Source organism: Scophthalmus maximus, chromosome 3 (genome assembly GCF_022379125.1).
Source record: "Scophthalmus maximus strain ysfricsl-2021 chromosome 3, ASM2237912v1, whole genome shotgun sequence".
NCBI classification, from domain to species: Eukaryota; Metazoa; Chordata; class Actinopteri; order Pleuronectiformes; family Scophthalmidae; genus Scophthalmus; species Scophthalmus maximus.
In genome coordinates this window covers 5539571-5563301 of record NC_061517.1, presented here as the reverse complement: position 1 = coordinate 5563301, position 23731 = coordinate 5539571, and the positions used below count along the sequence as shown (strand labels likewise).

General features: G+C 45.3%; 3 protein-coding genes across 4 annotated transcripts; 2 read left to right on the top strand and 1 right to left on the bottom strand.

The window, feature by feature from the left end:
- Positions 1 to 10: 10 nt before the first annotated feature.
- On the top strand, positions 11 to 11192 carry pip4k2ca (phosphatidylinositol-5-phosphate 4-kinase, type II, gamma a). Its single transcript, XM_035645321.2, has 10 exons — positions 11 to 425; positions 1997 to 2094; positions 2346 to 2442; positions 2617 to 2766; positions 5882 to 6028; positions 6503 to 6541; positions 6651 to 6764; positions 7374 to 7638; positions 8712 to 8815; positions 9018 to 11192. Exons 1-10 carry the CDS (start codon positions 267 to 269, stop codon positions 9096 to 9098), a joined length of 1254 nt encoding a protein of 417 aa, XP_035501214.1. The 5' UTR covers positions 11 to 266; the 3' UTR covers positions 9099 to 11192.
- A 2949-nt stretch (positions 11193 to 14141) lies between these two features.
- On the top strand, positions 14142 to 16498 carry gpr182 (G protein-coupled receptor 182). The gene is made up of 2 exons (XM_035645322.2): positions 14142 to 14299; positions 14870 to 16498. The coding sequence occupies exon 2, from the start codon at positions 14873 to 14875 to the stop codon at positions 15968 to 15970; it is 1098 nt and encodes a 365-aa protein (XP_035501215.2). The 5' UTR covers positions 14142 to 14299; positions 14870 to 14872; the 3' UTR covers positions 15971 to 16498.
- A 432-nt stretch (positions 16499 to 16930) lies between these two features.
- LOC118316966 (zinc finger and BTB domain-containing protein 39) lies at positions 16931 to 23305 on the bottom strand. Of its 2 annotated transcripts, none has more exons than XM_035645302.2 (4): positions 23011 to 23305; positions 20451 to 21754; positions 19654 to 20013; positions 16931 to 18822 (listed from the first exon to the last, which is right to left on the bottom strand). In XM_035645302.2, the coding sequence occupies exons 2-4, from the start codon at positions 21732 to 21734 to the stop codon at positions 17866 to 17868; spliced, it is 2601 nt and encodes an 866-aa protein (XP_035501195.2). In that variant the 5' UTR covers positions 21735 to 21754; positions 23011 to 23305; the 3' UTR covers positions 16931 to 17865. The 2 variants fall into 2 exon arrangements, with proteins under 2 accessions (XP_035501195.2, XP_035501196.2); XM_035645303.2 differs by having other exon boundaries at positions 20460 to 21754; positions 23011 to 23304.
- Between the last annotated feature and the right edge of the window lie 426 nt (positions 23306 to 23731).

The window sequence follows — 23731 nt, the reverse complement described above, 5'->3', positions numbered from 1 at the left end:
GTCGAAACGTGTTGTGAACACCGTCAGTCAATGATTCAAGCTTCGTAGTTTAAACTTTAGTTTGAAAGCGGCGTGAACACGGTCGCAGTTTGACGGGCGACCTTTGGATTGTCGGCGCCGTTGTCAGTGTGAGAGACCCCGGGTGGGGAGGAGGAGGAGCGGCGAGGAGCGGTGAGCAAAGCAAGTGTAACTCCAGCTTCCAGGAAGAAGCATCGCCGCCTGCTCCAGCGCTCTCGGCAGGGGACGAGGAGAGCCCGTCCACGGTCATGGCTGCCCTCGGGAACTCGGCGGCCGTCTCCAGTCCCATGGTGCTGCTGGCGCCGAAGACCAAAACCAAGAAGAAACACTTCGTGCAGCAGAAGGTGAAGGTGTTCCGGGCGAGCGACCCGGTCCTGAGCGTCTTCATGTGGGGCGTCAACCACTCGGTGAGTCGCTGTGTCGTCAGCTAGCTTAAAGTTAGCAGTAGCGTTAGCAGCTGGCACAGACTTGCAGCAGGTTCGGCGGGGAGGTTGAGGGGTGTTACGCCGACATCTGTGAGCCCTCGGGGGGCTGGATGAGCTCAACACCCCCCGGGGCAAAGTGGTGGGCAACTGCCCCCCAAAGGGGCTCCAGGCCCGGAGAGGTCATCATCAAACAGCCCGATGTAGTTCCCCATGTAGTCGGTTTCTGATGACGTCATTTCACCGCTGTAAGCCGATTAATCGGTCAACATTTTCATTATGCAACTACTTTGACGAGCCGATTAATCGTTTCAGTGATTTCTCGGAACAGAAGCTACAAAATATTCTCAGGATTCAGCCTCTTGAATTGAATTGAACTGAAGACTTGACCTTGGTTTTAGATACATAAAATGTGGAATTAAATTTTTTTTTAACATTTTAAAGATAAGATGAGATAATCCTTTATTCGTCCCACAACGGGGGAATCTGGGTGTTACAACAGCAAAGTCGATCAGGGCTGCAACTAACGATTATTTTTCTCGATTATTCGATTAGTTGTTTGGTCCATAAAATGTTACAAAATGGTGAAAAATGTCCATCGTGTTTCCAAAACCTCAAGAAGATGTTTTGTTTTGTCCTCACACCAAAGATATTCAGTTCTCTGTCATAGAGGAGCAAACAAACCAGGAAGTATTCACATTCAAGAAGCTGAAATCAGAGAATTTTGACTTATTTTTTCATAATAACTACTTGAACCGATTAACCGAATATCAAAATAGTTGGTGATTAATTTAGTACGCGATTACTAATCGATTAATCGATTAACTGTTGCAGCTCTATAGTGGAAAGCAGAATTTAAAAAAATCTTAAGATATGTACAAAATATAAAATATAAATACCGTAAACAAAGCTTCAACAATATTAAGTATTGCACAGACCAAATGGGGAAACTATTTATTAACTATTTATCACAACAACAATCAGCAGATTAATCAATATTGTTTCATCAATTTCAAATCTGTTACAAATTTGCCCCACTGAGGAACTGTACAATATCAACTATGCTCGGGACCGTCAGCCTCCATCATGAAAGAAATTATCGTTCAAGGTTTTTTTTTTCATTGTGCTCGTTTGTTTGTAAAGTTGTTTTGTCAAATTTGGCGATCGTTGCTCTTAGTTGATTAAATCATTTAGCCGATAGAAAGAGAAAATTAATCTGCAACCATTTCGATTAACGATTGTTACAGTCACGCAAGAATGTCAATCATTTGCTGTTTCCAGCTTCTCAAATGTGACGATTTGCTGCTTTGTTTTGTCTCATGTGATAGTGAACTGAAAATTGAAAAGTTTGAGTTTTGGTTGATCTGATTGTGATGATGTCACCTTGGGTTCGTGGAAAGAAATTAGTCATCATCACCATCATCATACAGCATTTTTACTTAGGGTAAAATTACCTTATTGACTAACCATCGATCAAGATGGTGATTATTAATAGCAGCTCTGTCATGTTGTCGGTTCATTTTTTTTCTTTTTTAGTAATTACCGTCTTTTTGCAGATCAATGATCTCAACCAGGTGCCTGTTCCCGTCATGCTTCTACCGGATGACTTCAAGGCCAACACCAAGATCAAAGTCAACAACCACCTCTTCAACAAGTAAGACACAGAGATGAGAACAAATCTAGAAGGTTGGAATATTACTGAGAATGACCTTTAAAATGTCTCAGAGGCTTCTGACGGTCCAGAAGTCTGTGTTGGACCATTGAGCTGGATGGATGTTTAGAATTTTTGAAGAGGTTTTTTTTTTTCAAAGAGTGTGAAAGATCTGTTTGTCTGTGTGTTGGCACAGAAAATGTCCCAGCAGCCAACTCCCTCTCATTTTCCCGCCCCCTCCTCTCCCTGTGCAGAGAAAACCTTCCAGGACACTTCAAGTTCAAAGAATATTGTCCTCAGGTCTTCAGAAATTTGAGGGAACGATTCGGTATCGAGGATCTGGACTATCAGGTATGTGATGCACCGATGATCTGTTCAGTATCAAATGTAAAGGGATGTATCTAGAGGAGCTAGTTTTCCTTAATATGGACATTCTTTTTATTAGTGTTTTAACTCTAACAGTTTTTAGAATAAATCTGATTATAATAGGTCTAATCTGCGTGGTCTTGCTCTTCAATTTCCCAGGTGTCGTTGACTCGCAGCCCCCCTCTGAGGAGCGTTGAGGACCAGGGAGAGGGTCTGCTCCTCAACTCCTACGACCGAACGCTGGTGGTCAAACAAATTTCCAGCGAGGATGTTGCAGACATGCACAGCATCCTGTCCGAGTATCACCAGGTGAGGTCTGGATGGTTAAAGTCTGGTGATGTTGTTGTACATTTTTCTTATTGTCAAGAAATGCCCGGAAAAGACAAAGGCCAACTAGAATGGCCCCCCAGTGGAGCGCATACCTCCGCCAAGGCCCACCAGTTCCCCTGAAGATGCCTGATTTGAAAATAAAAACCAAGATCCATTAATTACCCTGTGGGAAATCTGTGAAAATGTCAAAAAAAGACCCATCTCCACAATATGCTAAATTAAGCCTCTTTGTTTGTATTAATCGAATGTTAAATTTGACTCGTTAGGTTTTAACCTGGACCGAGATCAGGAACCAAAAGCTGCGCGATGAGCTGTAGAAATAAATAGGCGACGTGAATTTGGGATTAAGTCCCATTTGTGTCTGCCGTTTGAACTCGGGGATATGGATGAACCTCCATGTGCACATCCAGAATCTGAATTCTTTCTTCTCTGCCCCTTTTTAATTCAATCATTCCTTCAGCCATCTATTCAAGTTTTTTTTATTATTATGTTTTTATCTCCCGACGTGACAACAACCTCACACTCGCCTCATGTCTGCTTTTTTAAAAACTGCATAAAGTTTCACATCTATAGCACCATGTGTCCTACTTGTTTCCTCTGTAATCTTTGTTTGGAACTTTGGGCACTTTTCTAGTTCATGAAATGTGCACTTGATGGGAGAAAAAAACCTAAGACATTCTGCCACAGGTGAACAACACCGACCCAAATGTGACTATTTTTAGATTTAATGCCTTGCGGGAGCAGCAGAGTGGTGCAGTGAGTAGTAAGATGGCTGCGTGTTCAACCTGAAGACGACACACATCTGTCCTGCTGACGTGTCTTGAAGCAAGACACTTAAATGTGGCTTTAAGTTTCTCCTTAACGCCGAACCTCCCTGTGGGCGAAGAGGGAGAAAAGAAACGAGAAGCGAGAAGCATTTCTTACCGTCAAGCTCTGCCGATTAGACGTTAGAGAGCGCAAGTCGGCAGAACAAACAAAGTCTTACATGCTTGTTGGTTTGTAACAGATATTCAAATGTTCATATATACGTCCATGTAAATATTGGCGTACATTTGTATAAGAAACACAGTGAGAGTACGGTGACACACTTTAACCTTTGTTTTGTTTGTTCCTGTTTCTGTGGTTCCACTTCATGTTTGCCGCCCGGACTGGAGTCTGTAGTCACGCCTGTGTGTCACTCAGTCAAAGGGTTATTCAAAAGTAGGTCTCACTTCAGGCCGAACATGCCACTGAGTTAAACGTTTGGGTGCTGTGAGCTCTGACTGGAATGTGCGGCTTGTGGTTTACGCAGCCTACGTGAAAAACTGAGAGGGAGATGAGGAAAATGGAATCTCTGTTTCAGAGTGTTGGTGTTATTGTTTATTTATTTAGTCGGCCCTGAATGAACACAGTGTTATCAGGATGCCTGCGTTGGCATTGCACAGTTTCCTTCGTAGATCAAGGCAGTCTGCAGGTTGCAAGTGTATCGTATCAGATTTCTCATCATTATTAAGTTTCAGTGGAATAACGTGTTTCAGCCGCTTTGTATGAACCTCTGCAATAGAACTGGAAATTGAGATGTACAAAGACGTGACCTCTGTAGGAGGCTTTATCATTCTTGTGCTTTTAGGCTTTTATGCATTATTTTGCTCAGGATTTGTTGTTTGGTCATTGTAGGGACTTGATCTTGGGAACAGATTTTTCAGACTTCAAACTAAAAAATGTCTATTATTATTTCACATCATATTTGCATGGAAGCCGCCGGCTTACCAGGACCTTTCTGTTTGGAGTTTGCATGTTCTACCCCGCTCTCCCTCTCAAAGTCCCACAAAACTTGCAGGTTAGGTGAAAATAAATGGCCTTAGGTGTAAATGTGAGTGTGAATGGCCCTTGTGATGGACAGGCGACCTCTCCAGGCTGTGAACCGCCTCTCGTCCAGTGTTGGCTGGGATTGGCTCCAGCCCTTCACAACCCTCAAAGCAAAAGTGGTATAGATGATGGGTGGATGGATAGTTGGATTTCAGCCTCTTAAGGCCAAATCAAAAACATTATACATGAATCATTTATGCTTTTTTTTTCCTCAAATATACTGATGAAAGTTAAAATGCTTTTTGTTTTGATGTGATGATTTTAGTGACAAGGTCACGAATAACAATTTACAGATAAAATAAACAGAAAGGAATTGACATCGCAGTCGCGATATCGCACATTTAATATTGCAATGTTAACCAGCTGATTATTCTCCAACATTGCTCACTGCAGAAAGTCTGAGGGGACAACTACCCCAACCAAGACAATCTGCCAAAAACCCCTAGCTTCAAATATCATCTGTGGTACAGTCACATATTGTCATGTCACCCAACTATAGGCTATATTTACTGCTGCAATGCTTAATCGCTTAATCTTAAACTACTTTGATAATTGTTTAATCTTTTAATACATTTTTTAGACTAAATTATTAATGACATAATTGAAAAGAAAACATTGGCAGGTTTATAGATGATGAAATACTCTTCAGATGCAGCCCTAGCTATGTTGTTTTCATCTGTTAAGAACATAGCTGCCTCTGTTAGTCGTTTGACCAACAGTAAATCAAGTTATTTTAAGCAAAAAAATGCCAAATTCTTCCTATTTGTTGCTTTTCCCTCTTTTATGATGGTAAATATCTGCAGGCCGGACTAAACCAAGGAGTTTGCAAAAGGTCACGTTTGGTCCTGGGAAAGTGCGACGGGCATTTCTCACTGCTCTTAACCAAACAGAACAGAACAGCAGCTCTAGTTTGGGCCGTGCTGAACAAAGATGGACGCTGAGTGGTGGAATTTTTTTTTGCAAATCACCTCATCCAGAGTGGAGGCTTTTTAGCTTCCTGCCCATCCAGTGTGTGTTTCAGGACACTGAATGAGGTCAGTCTGGAGCGAGAGTCTATTTTAACTGCTGGGCACGGCCGAACCTGGATACACCCAGTAATTGCTTTACATCCAAAGTGACCTTTGGATTTTTTAGCAGATGAAAGCCTGACTGCCTCTGAGAATGTATCATGTATCTTGCTGTGTATTCTTAATTGTATTTTTGCCAGTTGACAATAATCCACGTCTCCGTTGTTCCGTCTCCGCAGCACATCGTGAAGTGTCACGGCAGCACCTTGCTGCCACAGTTCCTGGGTATGTACCGGGTGAGCGTGGACAGCGAGGAGACCTACCTGATCGTCATGAGGAACATGTTCAGCCACAGACTGGTGGTGCACAGGAAGTACGACCTGAAGGTGAGGAGGAGGAACTGCATCACGCACTCCTTCACGAAGGAAATGTGGAAGTCGTGCAGATAATCAGTTTACATATGAACCTGCAGTTTGAGGGAGATGTACAAGAAAGAAAGTTTGAAATGCTAATCCACAGTGGATCTGAAGGGATTAGTTGAGGAACAGAAAAATAATCCACTATTTTGATGGTCGAAGAAGCAAAAAGCTCCAAATTGCTTCGTTTCTCTGTTTTTACATAATTGCAAACTGAAGATCTTTTGTGTTTTTGACTGGTTAAAAAAAAAAGACATTTGAAAGACATTCGTAATCTTAGAAATTAGGAAGCAGTGATATGTTTTTGATTAAAACAGATGCTCTGATAAGTTTGCTGCAGCCACAATTCACATTTTTCCCCTTTTTCCTCAGATGATAAATTGTCCAATACTCTTGTTTCCTTAAATGAATGAGCCTAATATTTACAAAACGTTGTTCTCGCAGGGCTCTCTGGTGGCTCGTGAAGCAAGTGACAAAGAACGGGTGAATTCCAACCTCTTGACTACGATCCATTTTATATCATTATTACTGTAGCTGTCTCCTCCTCTTTATCCCATAAAGATCCCGCTAAAGATGTGTCTCTGTCCTAAAGGGCAAAGAGCTTCCTACCTTCAAAGACATGGACTTCAGGAACAACATGCAGAAAGTTTACGTCACCGATGAGCAGAAGGAGAAGTTCATGGAGAAGCTGAACAGAGATGTGGAGGTGGGTGATTCTTTCCTGTTGTTGCAAACCCCAACCACACGGTAGCAGCATCTGCACATGAGGCACGCACCGCTGCTGCGTCACCATGAAGGAACCAAGATTAATAATATTTGATGATGCTCTGTTGTAGTAAACTGAAAACTTTGGATTTTAGACAGTTGGTCGAATAGAGAGGCATTTTAAGATGTCGCCATGGCCTCGGGAGACCTTAGGAGGCCACTTATGTTTGCTATTTGCAATAAATCTAAAATTTGTAGATGATAATGTGTAGATTAATCAATAAAAGAAATAATGGTTAGCTGCCCTAACTTCAGCCAAAGCATGATCCCACCTGCGACCTGACAGATGGTAAGTTTCATTTAGGATTAATATGCGATGTGGTTCGGAAAAAAAGTTGAATGCTCCCATTTAAGTGACAGGAAGCAGATAATGTTTCTTATCTACTTAAAAGAAACATAAGCATTTTCTATCATTTGATTAATCAACTCTTTCAGCCCTATTTAATGTAATAGCACTTTTTAACCTTCCATGTCCCTCTAGCAGTAAATCAGTGATCTTGTTGTAAAAGACTTTAGGAAAACACCCCTCCCCCCCCCCTTTTCCCCCCAGTTTCTGGTGAAGCTGAAGATCATGGACTACAGCCTGCTGCTCGGTATCCACGACGTGGGCCGAGCCGAACGGGACGAGGATGAGGGCGAGGAGGTTTCCAACGAGGAGGAAGCAGAAGCGGAGAACGGCCTAGCTCTGGGCCCAGCGGTGGGGTCCTACGGCACGTCTCCGGAGGGAATCGCCGGTTACATGTCCTGCTGCAAACCCCTGGGGCCCGGAGAGTTCGACCCCTACGTGGACGTGTACGCGATCAGGAGCTGCTCGGGTGAGCGATCTGTTCAACACGTTTGTTGATTCATTTTTTGATCAACTAATTGATCAATCGGTTGTTTCAGCACTAGAATATGGTAAACCGTAGAGCTGACCATGAATTTGACTACTCTGAAAATCATATAAACAATTATATTTTATTTTCCAAGTAAAAATGTCAAGAATTGGCAGTTTCCAGCTCATTAAACGTGAAGACATGATGCCTTTCTCAGAGCTGTTTTCAGACATGAACTCAAGAAAACGTCTTGAAAATTTGGTCCGGACATTCTCTGGAGTTCTCTTTCTCCGTTCTCTCTCAGCAGGATATTATCCGGGTCACACACTTTCAGGAACAGTAGAAAAGATTCAAGGAACATTTTGAGCATGCAGTAGGCGGGACACGATGATAACTCTGCTGCTGAAATCAGCGTTCGCTACGACGTTTACTGCTAAATGTCCGGAGCTAGGGCTGCAAATAAATGTCGGAAAATGGTGGAAAATGTCAAAAACCACCAAGATGATGTTTTGTTTTGTCCACACACCAAAGATATTGAGTTCACTGTCATAGATGAACGAGGAAACCAGAAAATATTCACATTTAAGAAGTTGAATGCATAGAATGTTGACTTTATTTCATAAAAACTATTCATTATTGATTAATCGATAATCAAAATAGTTGGCGATTAATTGATGCAGCACCGTTGATGAAACAAACACGAGGCATTGGAAGACGTCACCTTGAGCTCTGGAAAAACTGAAAGACATTTTTCACAGTTGTCCAAAAAAATTTGACAGATTTACTGATAGAAGAAAATAACTGTTCTGGTGCCCTGGTGATCTTTATGATACATCAACGTGTCTCTGTTTCCCTGTAGTGCATGTCATAATTCCAGCTACCCTATCATCATCATCATCTAGGTCATCCAGAAAATAATAATAATATTAGTTTTAGATCTTTTGAGGAACATCTCAAAAAAAAAAAATCTTTTATCTAGATGTATTTTTTCTTTTTTACATGAGACCTGCCACTGTTCTTGTCAATGCAGGCGCAGATAAATAATCCTGATTGTTCTCTGCCTTTCATCTTAGGAGCGCCTCAGAGGGAGGTTTATTTCATGGGCCTGATTGATGTCCTCACTCAGTACGACACCAAGAAGAAAGCCGCTCATGCGGCAAAAACTGTCAAACACGGGGTGAGTCGCACGGCAGAGGAGGGACGGAGGTGGCGGGAGGCTGTCGGCTGTTTCAAAGCGATTTGGTTGTACCTGCACGGAGGGCGAGTGTTTGATGCTTACTCTTGCGTCGTGAAATGTACGACGACGTGTATATGGATGATGGTGGTGACCTCCTTTTTTTTTTCTTTCTTTGTTTCCATCTCCTCTCTCTCTGTTGCAGGCTGGCGCTGAAATCTCCACAGTCCACCCCGAGCAGTACGCCAAGCGATTCCGCGACTTCATTTCAAACATCTTTGCGTAACGCTCGCTCGCGAACGCTGCCACGAAATCGATCCAGCTCGAGAGCTAGAAGTCACTGACTAAAAAAAAATTGTACGCACACACGGACTGTTATTCAAAACGAGCGCTCCGAGGCGTGACTACAAATTTACGTCGCAGCAATATAATGTACTACTTCTGATGCATATATTTATTTTTAAGATTTAAAATGCGTTTTCTTATAAATGTTGAGCAATCTTAATGGATTCACTCTGGAGCAATGGGGTACTTGGGAAAACAAACTGCAATTGATCAGTGTTCATACATCAGTGATAGATCAAATATCGTTGTATTTCTTACTCTTTCACTTTACTCTGGTTCCCCAGAGAGGAATTAAACTTCGATGAGACGGATTTGGAAATAACACGTATTCACACTCTTGTAGAGAGTTAGAAGAGAAGATTGATGCCACTGTGAAGCTGCAGCCACACCTGTTACAACTTAACTTAGCAGACAGACTGAAAACGGCGAACCTGACTGTAGCCTGGCTCGTCTAAATCTCACCTCCTGCATCCCGCAAAAAAAAGAGTCTTTGACATGACTCACTGTAAAACCCCAAATGTTTAGTTATAAATAAATCACATACAGCATGTTGATTAGTGAAGTTTAAAGGTGACTAGCTGTGTCCACCTGTTTCCAGTTCTTTATGCTAAGCTAACCCTCTGCTGGCCGAGATGAGAACTCGCCCCTTCGATGCAGCAGACCCAGAGATGTTGACACTTCTTCCTGGTCACTCCTCGCTGCCTACATTACCCAGAGTGCAACTCGACCACTGCCAGTTCAGTCAGAGATCTGGGTGTGTCGCGCGAGTAGTGGCTGATGTAGCCTCGAGCCGTGAGCAGAAATGAGGAGCAGTGGGCTGCAGAGGTTTGGTAATCTCGCTACATTTTAACTTCACATGCCCTGATTGTTTTTGTTTTTTTAATTGTCAAATTTGTACTCTTCAGACTTGACTCTGACGTGTGAACAACTGAGTGCAGCACTCTGAATGTCTTCCAGAAGAGCTCAGTCATTCCCATAATTAAACAACTTCACATGTCTTTGACGGCTGACCTTCTCGCTCGTTGTTGGGAACTGCTACAAACACATGTCACACAAACTGGTTCTTATCTAGTGTAACCCTGCTCTTGTCAATCTTCTCCTCTAACTCAGCAAGAAAGTGAATAAGTCCCAAAATGTCTAACTGAATCTTCAATGGAGATAGGTATTACGAGTAGTATAGATATATATATATATATACCTGTCTAGTATGATATCATTTATCTTCAGAAGCAGGCCATTTGAATGTTCCAAGTGCCAAACGTATGGGAACAAAGCTTTATCAAAGCAGGATTTGCACTTGTCATAAAATTAAAAATTGAATCTGGTGAAAAAAAACACACAATTTGAATGGATCAAATAATGTTTTCTACCAGAAGTCTCAACTAAATTTGGAAGAGTGTGCAGTAACAGTAAGTGTGAGGCGTTTGATCAGAAAACATATCTTCTTATTTACCCCGCAAAGACTTTTTACCAGCCCTGCTGCTGTCGGCTGCCACGGAGGCCGAGCGGCGGCGGAGCTCGGAGCATTTCCTCCTCCCACAGACGACGTGACCAGGATGAGTCCTGCCTTTTTTTTTTTGAAATACATAAAGTGTGTCGTCGATGTGTCATGCGACTTCAAAACACTTCCTGAATATGAGCCCATCCATCACTTTATCCTCCTCCTTTTTGAACAGGCCGTAGGGTTTTGGGGTTTTTTTTTAAATGGAAAATGTGCGCTAATGTGAATCATTGTCATATGATACGATTTAGAAGAAAAGGACATAGCAATAGAAGCAGGAAACTGTTGTCTGTGTAAGGTAATGATTTAGTGATAACCAGGGTAATGTGTTCAATACTTTGACAATAACACTACTGTTTGAGTAGCGTGTGCAGTTTGGCCTTAACGCGGTGACATGATAGTGTTCCTGAACACTTGCGAGGCGACGTCGATACAGTAAGAACTCTGTATGATGCCTCATCCACTCCACGATTGCACATGTTGTATTTTTTTTGCAAATCAGCTTTTGGACCAAAATATATTTTATGAAGAATTTCTGAAAAGTGTTTGACTCCTCATTTGAACAAAATCATGTTTGCGTGAGAGAAGTGGCTCGACTGTAGGACGAAGTCGTCAGTCTGTTGGTTCACCACCTAAGTTCAGGCTAAAATATTCCCCAAACTTAAAGATGAATTGCAGTGAAATTGTTTAAAAACCATTCATGGTCACGAGAAGATTTTTCTCTATTTTGATTATTGATTAATCGCTTCATGTAGTTTTTATATTTCAGTTTCTTAAATGTCAATATTTTCTGGTTTCTTTGCTCTTCTATGACAGTAAACTAAATGTCTTTGGTGTGTGGATCAAAACAAAAACAGCTTTTGGTTTTGGGAAACACAATCAACTTTTTTCACCAAACTTTCGTGGATTAATCGAGAACGTAATCGACAGATTAATCGGTTATGAAAATAATCGTTGGTGGCAGGCCTAACTGGAATATCTCAACAACTGTTGGGCGAAATTTTCGTCACCGTCACTCATTCACAAACATATTACCGTCAATTTCCATGTGGCATCTCGTATCTACTGCGGCGAATGTGATTGTAAAAGGAAGGCAGTAATTCACACCTACGAAAGAATAAATTTAGGAAAATATTGTTCTTGCAAGATCGCATGGTTGGATTCAATCTACACGACAGCAAAAATCACTGTTAACCACCGCGAGCCCCGCCCACTCCTTCAGGTGCTGCTCTCCGTCACAGAACGGTAGATTATGTCGGCATCCAGGTTAACGTTTTAATTTGATTTCACCTACAATTCACGAATCCCGTCTACAAGCGCATACACATTTTACCTTCATGATAATCTTAAGTGACTTTTTCCTGTCATGTTAGATATGTTTTCACTTATCTGGTAAAACCTCTCCACACCTACCTCACTTGATGAATTTGCACACACACAAAAAATCATGGTTTTCAGATTATGTATCCTAACAACCGCCCCCCCCCGATTATTTTCTCCAGCGCCACTATGAGATTGACATTTATAAGTGACACCTCTGAAATTTGGTGCAGACGTTCACATTTAATGAATTCAACTGTTGAACCCTGAATAGCAGGGAAGCCGTAGGCGTTTTTGACTTTTTACAGTTGTTTTCTGGTTTTGAGATAACAACGCGGCGAAGGTCAGGGACTGCTTTTCGTCCCTCGCTTTCCAGAAGCTGTGTTTCTGCTGACTTGTTCCTTCCTGTTTCATCAGAAGAGGCAGAAGTTGCTGACTGGTTCCCCACTTGTTATGCCAGAAAGTGATGGGACCAAAAACAATAGGACTCGGGACAGGATGAGCGGCGAGGCGAGGAGGAGGGAGAAGTCGAGCCGCAAACTGCTGACGGTCCGGAGTGGAGCGGCAGGAGGAACACCGCGACCCGCAGAGCAGCTCCCATTAATCAGTGTGAATCGTGGCCAACACAAACGTTCCTGTGTTGGCTCTGCGCGGCGGCGACGACCCCTCAGTCGTGACCTCAGCCGTTGTGTCTGAGAGGTTGCTCAACAGAAGGTTGCTCCCTGGCATCATTTCATCCGAAGAGATAACGCTTAGCTCCTGTGGTCAAACCTCGGTCCTCCTCCATCCACAAAGTTAAATCCTGGACTCGTGTCTCCGCTAAGTGAACCAGATCAGTGGAACCACACCTGGAATAATGTGAAGATGAGGATGTGTGTGTCCAGGTTAAAGAGCCCCCCTTTCCTCGGTGAGCTTCCCACCTCCTCCGTGCCCATCACTCACCGTGCACCACGGCGAAGGGAGCAGGGGGTCCTTCCTGTCATTGTCCTCTGCTGTGCAGTGCCTGTTTTTTTAATTCTGTTACTTATTTTTTTTACAGTCTCTGTACCAGCCTCACCAGCCTCATGCTGAACATACAGGATCATGCGAGGCGTTCCATCGTAGAAAATCACCAAGACGGAGTTTAACGAAAGCGAACACTCAAGATCAGATCAGAGACTCACAAAATCCACCCATCTCTGGGGCCAACGAGTGGAAATCCTCGTTTTATTTGAATGAGTTGTGAGGTCAAAGGTCACTTGATGTCCAGGAGATTAGGAGCTAAATGTTTCTCGTGTGCATGGGAAAATGGACTGTTGATATAAAGTATATAGATATATATATATATATATTTTTTAATTCTCGGAAAGAAATATTGTCTCGTAAAGAATAGCCCAAGTGTAGAATCTATTATCTATGTAAAAGACAAAGCTACGTCCAAGAACACGACCTTTGGCCTTTTTAGAGCGACAGGTTTACTGCTGCTCCAGAGGAGAGGAGGGCTGTACATTTTTAGTAAGTATCTCTATTTCCGTTCATTTCTTCCGTCTCGATCGATGATGATGGAAAACACGAGCTGTGCTTCAAGAAGGGTACTAGGTGTTTTTCGTTAAACTTTAAAAAAAAATGAGCCCTTTGTATCCACATCGGGAGCAGGTCCTCACTGTCGTGTTTGTACAGTAGCACAGAAAATGGACAAACCAAAATTCCTGGATCCTCCCGTGTATCCAGATGTGTATCCAGGATTTAATGGGGTCCTTCCCTCCGGTCACGCCCCACCCCTCCACAAAATGACACGGATATAATAATCAAACAAACAAACAATGAAAATATTACTTCCTTGGCAGAGGTAAACATTTATAGTTAAATAAAAGTATCTCTGAAGGCAAAGTGCATTTTTTCAATCTTTTTTAAAGATCAGATCAGATCACAGTGTTGAGAGTGGAAACGGCTTGTTTTTAATTCTTTATACGAGGGTCTTCCATCAGACTGAATATACATTTTAGGGAAATCAATTTACGTTTGAACACATTCTTTCCGAACTGCCATTAATATATTATCCTTCCAGCTGTGTGTTAACGTCCCGGGACATCTTCACCACTCCCCCGCTGCTCACTGAGGATGTCCTGTGTGTGTGTGTGTGTGTGTGTGTGTGTGTGTGTGTGTGTTAATGACAAATGGGAGGGTTAGAAACTCCAGGCTGCTTGATTGCTCAGATAGTCCTCAACACTGGAGCTTCGAGGAGTCGTCTCTCGCGTCCACAGGCTTCGAACGCACAAAACCCCCTCCAGAAGACGGCGAGGCCTCAGGCGTGACCTGCGCCTCCTCACCACCACCACGAGGTACGACTTTCTGTACACTTCTGTATCCCTCAGTGTTTTTTTAGAATCTGTGTCTGTCTTTAATATGGAAAGGAAAACGGGAAGTAAGTCTGTTGACAGATCTTAGGAGGAGGACTATTGCAGCAGGAAAAGGGTTGTTTGCAGCCTTTTTGTGGCCCTGAAGTGTTCATCAGGTGGTTAAATTGCATTGTTGGTAATGTAGACACCAGGTTTTTGCCAAGGAAAAAGAATGCAGCTGAATAAAATGCAGACAGCTGCATGTTTAATGAAATAAATATGCTCTACGTCTTTTAATGGACACAAATACAAGCTTTCAATCACGGCGCCTGAACGTGGAGCTTTTCTACTTTCTCACTGCATGTTGTGGAGTTGTGAAATAGCTTTTAATAACCTGTTGTGGTTTCAGTATCCACCTCTCCACATTTCAACCCAGCGTGTCTGCCACCCTCCTCCTCCTCCTGGGTCTCAGTTATGCAACGTCTGAAAACCTAATCAGATTAAACCCCCAAAGTAAATCTAAACTCAACTCTGTGCAGAAATGAAACACTTTCCCTCTGCTTTTCGTTTCAGACCATGAGCACTCACGAGCACAACCACTCGGACTTCTTGAACGGCACGCCGTGGTTTATCTACGACTGCACCATCGAGCTGGACACCGACTACCGGCGCATCGCCCTCTTCCTGCTCTACCTGTTCATCTTCATCGTGGGCCTGCTGGAGAATGCCGTGGTCGTCTGGGTGAACTGGCGTCGGCGCCACTCCGCCAACGGGGTCCTCTTCTGCGTCATCAACGTGAGCCTGTCGGACCTGATGGTGATGGTGATCCTGCCCGTCTTCCTGATGGAGGTGACCATGGACAAGGTTTGGCTGTGGGGCCGCTTCCTCTGCAAGGTCACGAACCTCGTCTACATGGTCAACTTCTACAGCAGCTCCTTCTTCCTGGCCTTCATGACCCTGGAGCGCTACCTGTCCCTGACCAGGCCCTCGTCTCCGGCGCTGTTCCCCGTGGTGGGCCGGCGGCGCTGGGTGCTCTGCGGCGGCCTGTGGGTGCTCTCCTTTTTCCTGGCTCTGTTGGAGAACATCCACGTGGATCTTCTGGAGTGGGACGAGCCCGGCTGCTTCATGGTGCCCGAGCACAACTACATCGAGTGGTTCGTCTGCGTGACCTTGCTGTCCCTGGTCTTCCAGTTCATTGGCCCCGCTGCTGTCATCATCACCTGTAACGTGCTGATCGCCCGGGCCGTTCGAACGGCCCCGGACGTGCAGGGGCGGCGGGACGTGTGGCTGGTGCACGTGTACTCGCTGGTGTTTGTCGTGTGCTGGCTGCCCTACTACCTGGTCCTGTTCCTTATGATCATAGACGACCTCGACCCCTACATCTTCGGCTGCAACACAATAGAAGTCCTCTACTTCTCGTTCAGCGTGGTGCAGTGCCTGTCTCTGTTCCACTGCGTCGCCAACCCCATCCTCTACAACTTCCTGAGCAAGAGCTTTCGCAACAACCTGGTCAACACGGTGCTGAACTACATACCCAAAGAGGTGACCGTGGACCAGGTGGGAGTGGGGAACCAGCCCTGCGGCGCCGCCCCCAACGGAGGAGGCGGGGGAGACGCGGGGAGGCAGCGCAAGTTAAGTAGCACCAGCACAAGCCAGTCTGACGTTGGATCATAAGAAAGACACGGGGACAAGAACAGAGTCGGCCTCAGGAGCGAGACGTTTTCTAGGTGAAGATTTGAAAGAACTGAATCCAACTGTGGCACTTCTAAAAAACCAGAGGCAACGATTGTGCCAGGATTCATCATCATCATCATCTCACTCCAACCGTTTGGACTCACAATCCACTTCCTCAGCGTGTATCTGATCAGGAGGAAGGCAGCACATGTGTGAAGTCTTACATTTTTCTTCTTCCTCAAAGCCGTTCATCTCCCACAGGAAAACATGTCAGCCTCGAAAATGTCATGGCACGGGGGGGGGGGGCAAATCGGCTGCCTGTCCACTACCAGACACAAACCATCATCCTCATACGCATATCAACATCTTTCAACATGTGAAAATGCAACCGGTGTCTTTTTTTTGCTTCTCTCCTTTATAGATAAATTATTCTTCAAATTGATCTGTTGATTCTGAAAGCTGCCATCATCTTCCATGTTCTGTTCTAAATGCAATAAAACACTGTTTGGTTCCGTCTGAGCTGGAAAACCCGAGTGACGCGTTGCACTTTGTTGACGTGGCGGCAGAGAGGAGCGATGACCGCGCGTGGGGGGGGGGGACGGACGGACGGACGGACGACTCAGCTCGTCTCCAATCTCGCAGGTTCACCGTTGAACTTTTATTTTGTTCACTTCCACGTCCGTGTCCGTCTGGAATGTGTCACAATGGACATTTTTTCAAACGATAAGACGGGCAGAGAAAGGAAAGAGGGTTCTGTCAGTGCACAGACGGCAACAATGGCAGGAAGAGGGCAATCTTTTGAAAAGGGGGGGCGGGCAGAGGTCACGGCCCCTGGAAACAGGAGGTTCACAAAAAACAACGCTGATTTCTGCAAGTTCATCACTGAAGTTCTGATGATGGATGTGGTTTTTCTGTGGTGCAGGACAAAACTGATTTAAAAAAAAATTATTTAGAGGAGAACAGTCTCCCCATAGGCGTTTATTTTATTATATACAAAAACAACATTAAAATAAAAAATAGTAGCACTGTCATCATAAATACGAGGTAAGACACAAACATCACATGATGGGCACTTAAATATCTCTCGTTTCTACTGCACAAAACACCGCACACACGCTCTCGACAGCATGTGACGAAATGGCATTTTTTTATGAAACAATTCTGACGTGTGAAAGTTTTAAGGGTTTAAAAAGCACAAAGAAAAATCTCAGTGTGAAAATAGTGACTGCAAATATAGGAAAATAATTTCTGTGCTACAACGAGGTGCTGCTTGAATAACAGTGTAATTAAATATCGAACACTGACATTAAAAAAACAAACCTATCCTGATACAGACTCTGTTTGGATATATCATATGAGCGGGTATCGTCTCTTTCTGTCACCGACACAGAAACAGGAAACACTGCCACCTAGTGGCTTCTTTTGATTTTCACTTCAGAGACACTAAACGGGGTCGTCTCGGTAACCGGCATCTGATACATCACACGTCCAACACATTTCTAAAAGTAATAGAGCTTAACATGATTAATTTAGATCACAAGGAAATTAATTTAAATGAGAATTTCAACGATAAATATTAGCATTTAACTAATTTATTAAGCGGAAATTCCAAATATTCTCTTGTTCCAGCTTCTCAGTGGAGAGAATGTGCTGCTTTTTCTCTGATGTTTATCATCATACACTGAATACTTCTGGGGTTTTTGACTGTTGGTCGGATAAAATTAGTCATTTAAAAGATACCCCCCTTGAGTTTTGGACATTTTTCACACATTTTATCATCTAAACGATTACGAAAGTCAGCCCTAGTCTATCATATGGTCCACGAAAACCACCCAGAGGGTTAAGTGTGAGGGGGAGGTAAAAGGGACTAGGACACCTGGCCGACCCGGAGCCGATCAGGTGTCCACCGCGGGTAGCGCTTCCTTCGAGTGATCGTTGTACATGAACGTCTGCTCAATGTTGAAGTCCGGCGGCAGGTGGTCCTTGTGGAGCTCGATGTGCGACGACACCAGCTTCAGCGTGGAGAAGTAAAGGCCGCAGACGGTGCAGCGGTACATGAGGGCGCCGGCGTGCGTCTTCAGGTGGCAGATCATGGTGGAGCGGCCCCTGAAGAAGCGCAGACACACTTTGCACTGGTAGGGCTTCTCCCCGGTGTGGATGCGGAGGTGGTAGGTGAACTCCCCCGAGTGGGCGAATTCTTTGCCGCAGTAGCTACACCGGTACCATTTCACGCGGGCCGCCGCCGCCACCGCCCCGTCCGGCCCCGAGCTCCCGTTGGGGAGGGCCCCGGAGGACAAGCTGTGAACAGGCCCCTGGAAAAACTTGTCGGGCATGCCGAAACCCAAGCCCAGGTTGCTCCTTTTGACGAGGCCACTGACGTCACGTGGGCAAGACGAGGAGCAGGAAGACGGAGGACAGTCCAGCGACTGGTCAGCTTTACGTTTGCCAAACCAGCCTTGGCCCCCAACGCCTCCACCGCTCCCCTGGGACTCCTTGGTGTGCAGGCTGAGGTGGTACTGAAAGGCAGATGCGGAGCGGAACGTCTGCGAGCAGAGGAAGCAATGCAACTCCTCCACCCCTGCCACACCTCCTCCTCCTCCTCCCCTGAAAGTCCTCAGCGCCGAGCGCTCCCTCTCCTTGGCCGCCGCCTCCTCAGCATGCGCGGCCATGTGTCTATCCAGGAGGGGGCGCTCTACGAAGCAGCGGGCGCAGTGTGGGCAGGTGAAGACGGGCAGAGAGAGGTGGGCGAGGGCGTGCCACAGCAGGGAGCACAGGGAGAGCTGGGGGAGGTGACACACGCCGCAGCTCAGGCTCTGAGGACACACGTGGGTCAGCAGGTGGTCTTTGACCGTCTGAGGGAGGCGACAGACCAACAGGAAGCCACAGAGAAATTCATATTTCTTATTCTCTCTCCGTGTTATTGTCAGGTAGTATCATTTGAAATCATCTCTCTGGAATATAGTAATCTGAGTTTTTTCTCTCCAAGCTGAAGTCAAATTTCCACTCTTAAATACAAAGGTGGACAATAGAGCTGTTTCAACTTAATTTTCTGAAGCACCTTGAGTTGCATGTCTTTCCTTTTATATATGTTTATGCTCCCAAAAAAGAAGTATATGGATCATCTCTGCAAATTAATAAAATAACTGAAAGGCATATTAAAGAGTAGTGTTTTTATTGTTTTAACATTTTGACATTGAGTGTTAATTTTCTAAAATATAAATATATATAACTGTATGTATATATATATATAAATATATATATTTTTTTTTTAATATATATTTTGGGCCCATGGCCTTCCATCCAGATTAATTTTTGGCCCTTCATAGGTAAGAATTTGGGCACCTTTTATCTTTAGATATATACATAGATCACTGATCATCATATGCAAATTGTTTGTGACGAAGATAATATGTTAGCTGGCAAATATTGTTGTTGTTCTTTTGTGCTGTTGTTGACACAAAAATAATTTCTGATGAGATATAAGTTTAAAAATTTCATTCAAGATTTTTCATATATACTAGTTGATTTTAATACACACTGAAACAAATGACAAGAAAATAAGAATTTAATCTAAAAATAGGGGAATATATATATATTTATGTAACATATTATGCTATTTGTAGTAATCAATGTATTTAACTGACCTGAAATTATGTCTATGAATTCATTGAGTTTCAACTGACCTGGAAGTCCTTGCTGAGGGGTTTGGTGCAGGCAGCACACTGCAGCTCGGGGCTCAGGCCCTGGCCGCTGTTGGTGAGCGCCGCCCGCGGTATGGTGTAGCCGGAGGACGCCTGGTGGTGGTGACGCAGCAGTTTGTTCTGGCTGCAGAACTGCAGGTGGCACATGTCGCAGGTGAAGAGCTGCAACCCGACGTGGGCGAGCGAGTGCGCAACGCCGACGGCGCGGTCCGGGAACGAGGCGCCGCACAGCCTGCAGAGGCCCGTCTCCGTCAGGTGGGTCTCGGCGTGCCTCCTGATGGCGGCCGGGTCGGCCGGGAGAGGCGCCGCGCAGGCTTTACACGACAGCACGTCGCCTTTCAGCTGCAGGAGTGAACAACGTCATTTCTATTGTGAGGACTATAGCTGATAAACATCCACTAAAATATCAGGATCCAAAACTCAAAACCCTAAAATCCTACATTCACTTGAACTCAGCTTTCTCGACATGATGATTTGATCCTTAGACTCATCAGCACAATGAAAACAGAACAAAATCCAGTGTTTCCCCTAGGTTTACTGGTTTGAGGGGGGGTGGGGAAATTTGGGTTAAGGCTCGTTAGGGTTAGGTTTCACAAATCATGTTAAGTTTCATCTACAATCTTTTATACATGAATGAGGAATAAGGTGTATAAGGGAAGTGGCCCTAAATGACTTCTGCTTGGCATTACATGTAAAATGAATTTGACTTTACATAGCACGTTTACAGTTCTCTTGTCTGCATGAAGATCTGAGGGCCAAAATATTCCACTACAACTTACAAACACTACCTGGCAGCTCGAGTTGCCCCCGTCTCCGTTCTCCACGCACACGAGGTCGTCTTCATCGTCGTCGTCGTCCTCTTCATCTCCCTCCTCCATGAAGTGCTCGTTGTCGCTCAGCTCGATGATCTCGCCTGCCAGCTGCCTCCACTGCTCCTCCTCGGCTCCGGCCCCTCGCAGAGCCTCGCTCTCCTCCTCCTCCTCCTCCTCCTCGTCTCCTTCCTCCACCTCTCTGAACATCAGCCTGCCGTGCCTCTGCAGGTCGACCACGCCGCCCTCCACCGACCCGACCCGCAGGCCGTCCAGGGGCTCCCCTGAGGACGACGTCGGGGCGCAGGCCTCGGCCCCGAGCTGAGCCGAAGAGTCGGGGAAGGAGCGGGAGACGGGAGGAGCAGGGCCGCTGCTCTGGGGCAGAGAGACACCTGTGCTCTCAGAGACCATGTTGCCTTCCCCATAGCTGCCTGCTGCCTCCTCCTCCTCCTCCTCCTCCAGCCCCGGCTCAATCTTCAGCTGGAGCACAGCACCAGGAGGCAGCGAGCTGTCACTGCGACTTGACTGGCTGCTGCCCGTTAAAACATGTCCTCCTGGTAGTTGATGATCTGATGCCATCTGCCCGTAGCCGACGTGAGACTGGATGTCTTCTGCCTTCAGGTCCAGAGTCAGAGCCGCGGAGTGAGCGTCGCGGCCGGCCCGGGCTGCCCTGGCTTGGAAGAGAGGCGAAGGAGCGGCAGCGGGAGTCGGGGCAGCAGACGAAGACAGAGACGAGCAGGAGGCGGCCGATGAACACACGGACAACGCGGATACAGAAGTTGCATTAACAACGGCCACCACGGAAGCGGCAGCGGCCGCCATGCTAGAGTCCAGCGTGACGTCTCCAGGACTGCTGGGTTTACAGTTTGCCGACACAGAAGCTTGCAGGTCCGGGAAGATGGCGTGACAGGCCCTGACCAGTTCACCGACGCCCAGCCTCTCAGCCAGCTCGTACAGCACCCCGACATCTATGAGGTCGGTCAGGATCTCCCCCGTGTAGACGAACGTAAGCACCTTCTCAAAGTTGGCTGGCGAGATAAACTCCAGCGAGAAGGCGGCGGTGGACGAGGACGGCGCCCGGGTGAACAGGTTGCGGAAGTACGTCCCGGCGCAGGCCAGCACCGCTCGGTGCGCGGCGAACGTGTGATTCCCGACCTGCAGGAACACGTCGCAGTAGCGCCGTGACTGGCGGCAGCGGTTGAGCTCGGCGAGGAGGCTGGCGGCGTGGCCAGGACCCTGCAGCCGGATCCTCATCCCAGCTGCTGCGGCTCCTCCTGCAGGTACAGACAACAAGACGGTGTGACGTCACAACCCAGCCCGAAAATCAGTCCTCGACTTCTGACATCCTCATCACGGTAATTACAAAAATCAGCCAACTATTATCTCAAGGACTCGTGTCTCAGCAAGACGTAGGATATCTCATTCATGCTTTTGTCCGTGTCTTCACAGGCGTCTCTCGGGCGGCTGCGGCTGATTCAGACTGCTGCCGGTGGAATCCTCACTGACACTCTAAGAGTAGAACTATTGTTTTATAACACATTGATTCATCATACACTTCGGATCCGCTGCTACATTACAAACCACCCACACACCTCTCAGATCACCTGGGGGCGGCTCGGCTTCTCGTCCCCAGAGTCCAAACTGAACATTAAAGAACCTGCATTCAGGTTTTTAATGAACTACTGTACGTATTTGGTACAATCGCCCAGAAAACTTTACTCCAGGTTTGAAAACTAACTTTTCTCTGTGGCTGCATCTTATTTATATAAAATTTGGTCTTCGCACTTTGCTCACTGAGCTGCTGCTTTTTATATTCTCCTGTTTAGTCTGACATGAATTTTATAATCTGTATAAAATCTTTTCTTAATATGGTCAAGTCTCTGTCTTAAAGCCTTCATGCACATTGAACTGTCATGTTGGAAACAGGTTGGAAACGCACAGACTCACCTTGTTACAAACATGGTCCAGGCGAGATTATTTTGAATCAGTTTATCTGACAACATCTATTGTCATCACAGATTCAGCTGCAGATCATTTGATCAACTATTGATTGATTGATTGATTGGGCTGTAAAATGTCAGAAAATCTTAGATTTTTGATTGATTAATGTATAAACAATCAAGTGTCTGCTCTCTCTCTCTCTCACACAGACACACACACACACACACACACACACACACTTACACAGCTGGGATATTCACATTGGGATACTGATATTTGTTTGCTTTTTGGAATATTCGATCTACAACATAGTACCAAAGTGATACACATCGTACACTAGTGAAATGAATCAGATTTTCACCAGGCCATGAATGATGAGTCAACTGTCACACATCAGTGTGTGTGTGTGTGTGTGTGTGTGTGTGTGTGATGCCGTCGCTGCTGCTGCCCGTGTTCAACACTCAGCTGCAGAAGCTGAAGCCAGTGTGAACCAGACTCACTGTTGTGACTCTTCTCTCTCACATGTTACATGTTATTCATCCTTGCTCTCGTCAATGTGACCGTCCGTGTCTCCACTGCTGCTTCTTACCCGCTGAAGGACGTCGGCAGGCGGCAGGTATCTTTGTTTCTCTCCGGGGGAGGTGGAGGGGGGAGACAGTCAGAGCAGCTCCGGCTCTCGTCCGCGGATCATATTTTGGGGATATTTCTCTTCTCCAGTCACAACGATGCCCCTTGTTCCTGCGTCGCGTTTTCGTGACGTGTGTCAACAAAGCGAGCGGCGAGGTCGCCCCCTGCGGGCCAAACGAGTCACTGCAGGGGAAAAAGGACAAGAGCGCAGGCCTTCAGTAAAAGCAGTAACACCACACTGTGTGGAAGTTAATCTGTTATAAATATTTTAAATATACTTATACATAAATAAGGGGGGGGGGGGGGGTTCAGGCTTTTATGTTTTTTAGCTCATTTGCTGTGGAACAAACTCCCCCTCAACATCAGATCAACAGAATCAGAGCCTCAATTTAAAAAGCGACTTTATAAACTGACATTTTTTTAGTTGTGCTTTTAATGTTTTAAATGTTTTAATTTAATCTGTTTTGATCTATTGCATCGCTGTGTACAATGTTCTGGTTTTCTTCGATTTGCTATATTTGCACTTCTTTTTTGAAACACCTTGTGAGTCTGGTTTTGAAAGGTGCTAGAAATGAAGCTTATTGTTAGTATTATTATGATTATTATTATTATATAAGTAGTAAAAGTACTGAGAATGGAGAATGGAGGCTTCATTCATTCATTTTTAAATGAATTACAATATT

Excerpts from the sequence above, each read along its gene's own strand:
- pip4k2ca (XM_035645321.2), top strand. The coding sequence starts at position 267 with ATGGCTGCCCTCGGGAACTCGGCGGCCGTCTCCAGTCCCATGGTGCTG. Across the intron at positions 2,443-2,616 it reads TCGAGGATCTGGACTATCAG|GTGTCGTTGACTCGCAGCCC; the intron begins GTATGTGATGCA and ends TCAATTTCCCAG. Across the intron at positions 6,542-6,650 it reads AAGCAAGTGACAAAGAACGG|GGCAAAGAGCTTCCTACCTT; the intron begins GTGAATTCCAAC and ends TCTGTCCTAAAG.
- gpr182 (XM_035645322.2), top strand. The coding sequence starts at position 14,873 with ATGAGCACTCACGAGCACAACCACTCGGACTTCTTGAACGGCACGCCG.
- LOC118316966 (XM_035645302.2), bottom strand. The coding sequence starts at position 21,734 with ATGAGGATCCGGCTGCAGGGTCCTGGCCACGCCGCCAGCCTCCTCGCC. Across the intron at positions 20,014-20,450 it reads CGAGCTGCCAGGTAGTGTTT|CTGAAAGGCGACGTGCTGTC; the intron begins GTAAGTTGTAGT and ends TCACTCCTGCAG. Across the intron at positions 18,823-19,653 it reads CCCTCAGCAAGGACTTCCAG|ACGGTCAAAGACCACCTGCT; the intron begins GTCAGTTGAAAC and ends CGCCTCCCTCAG.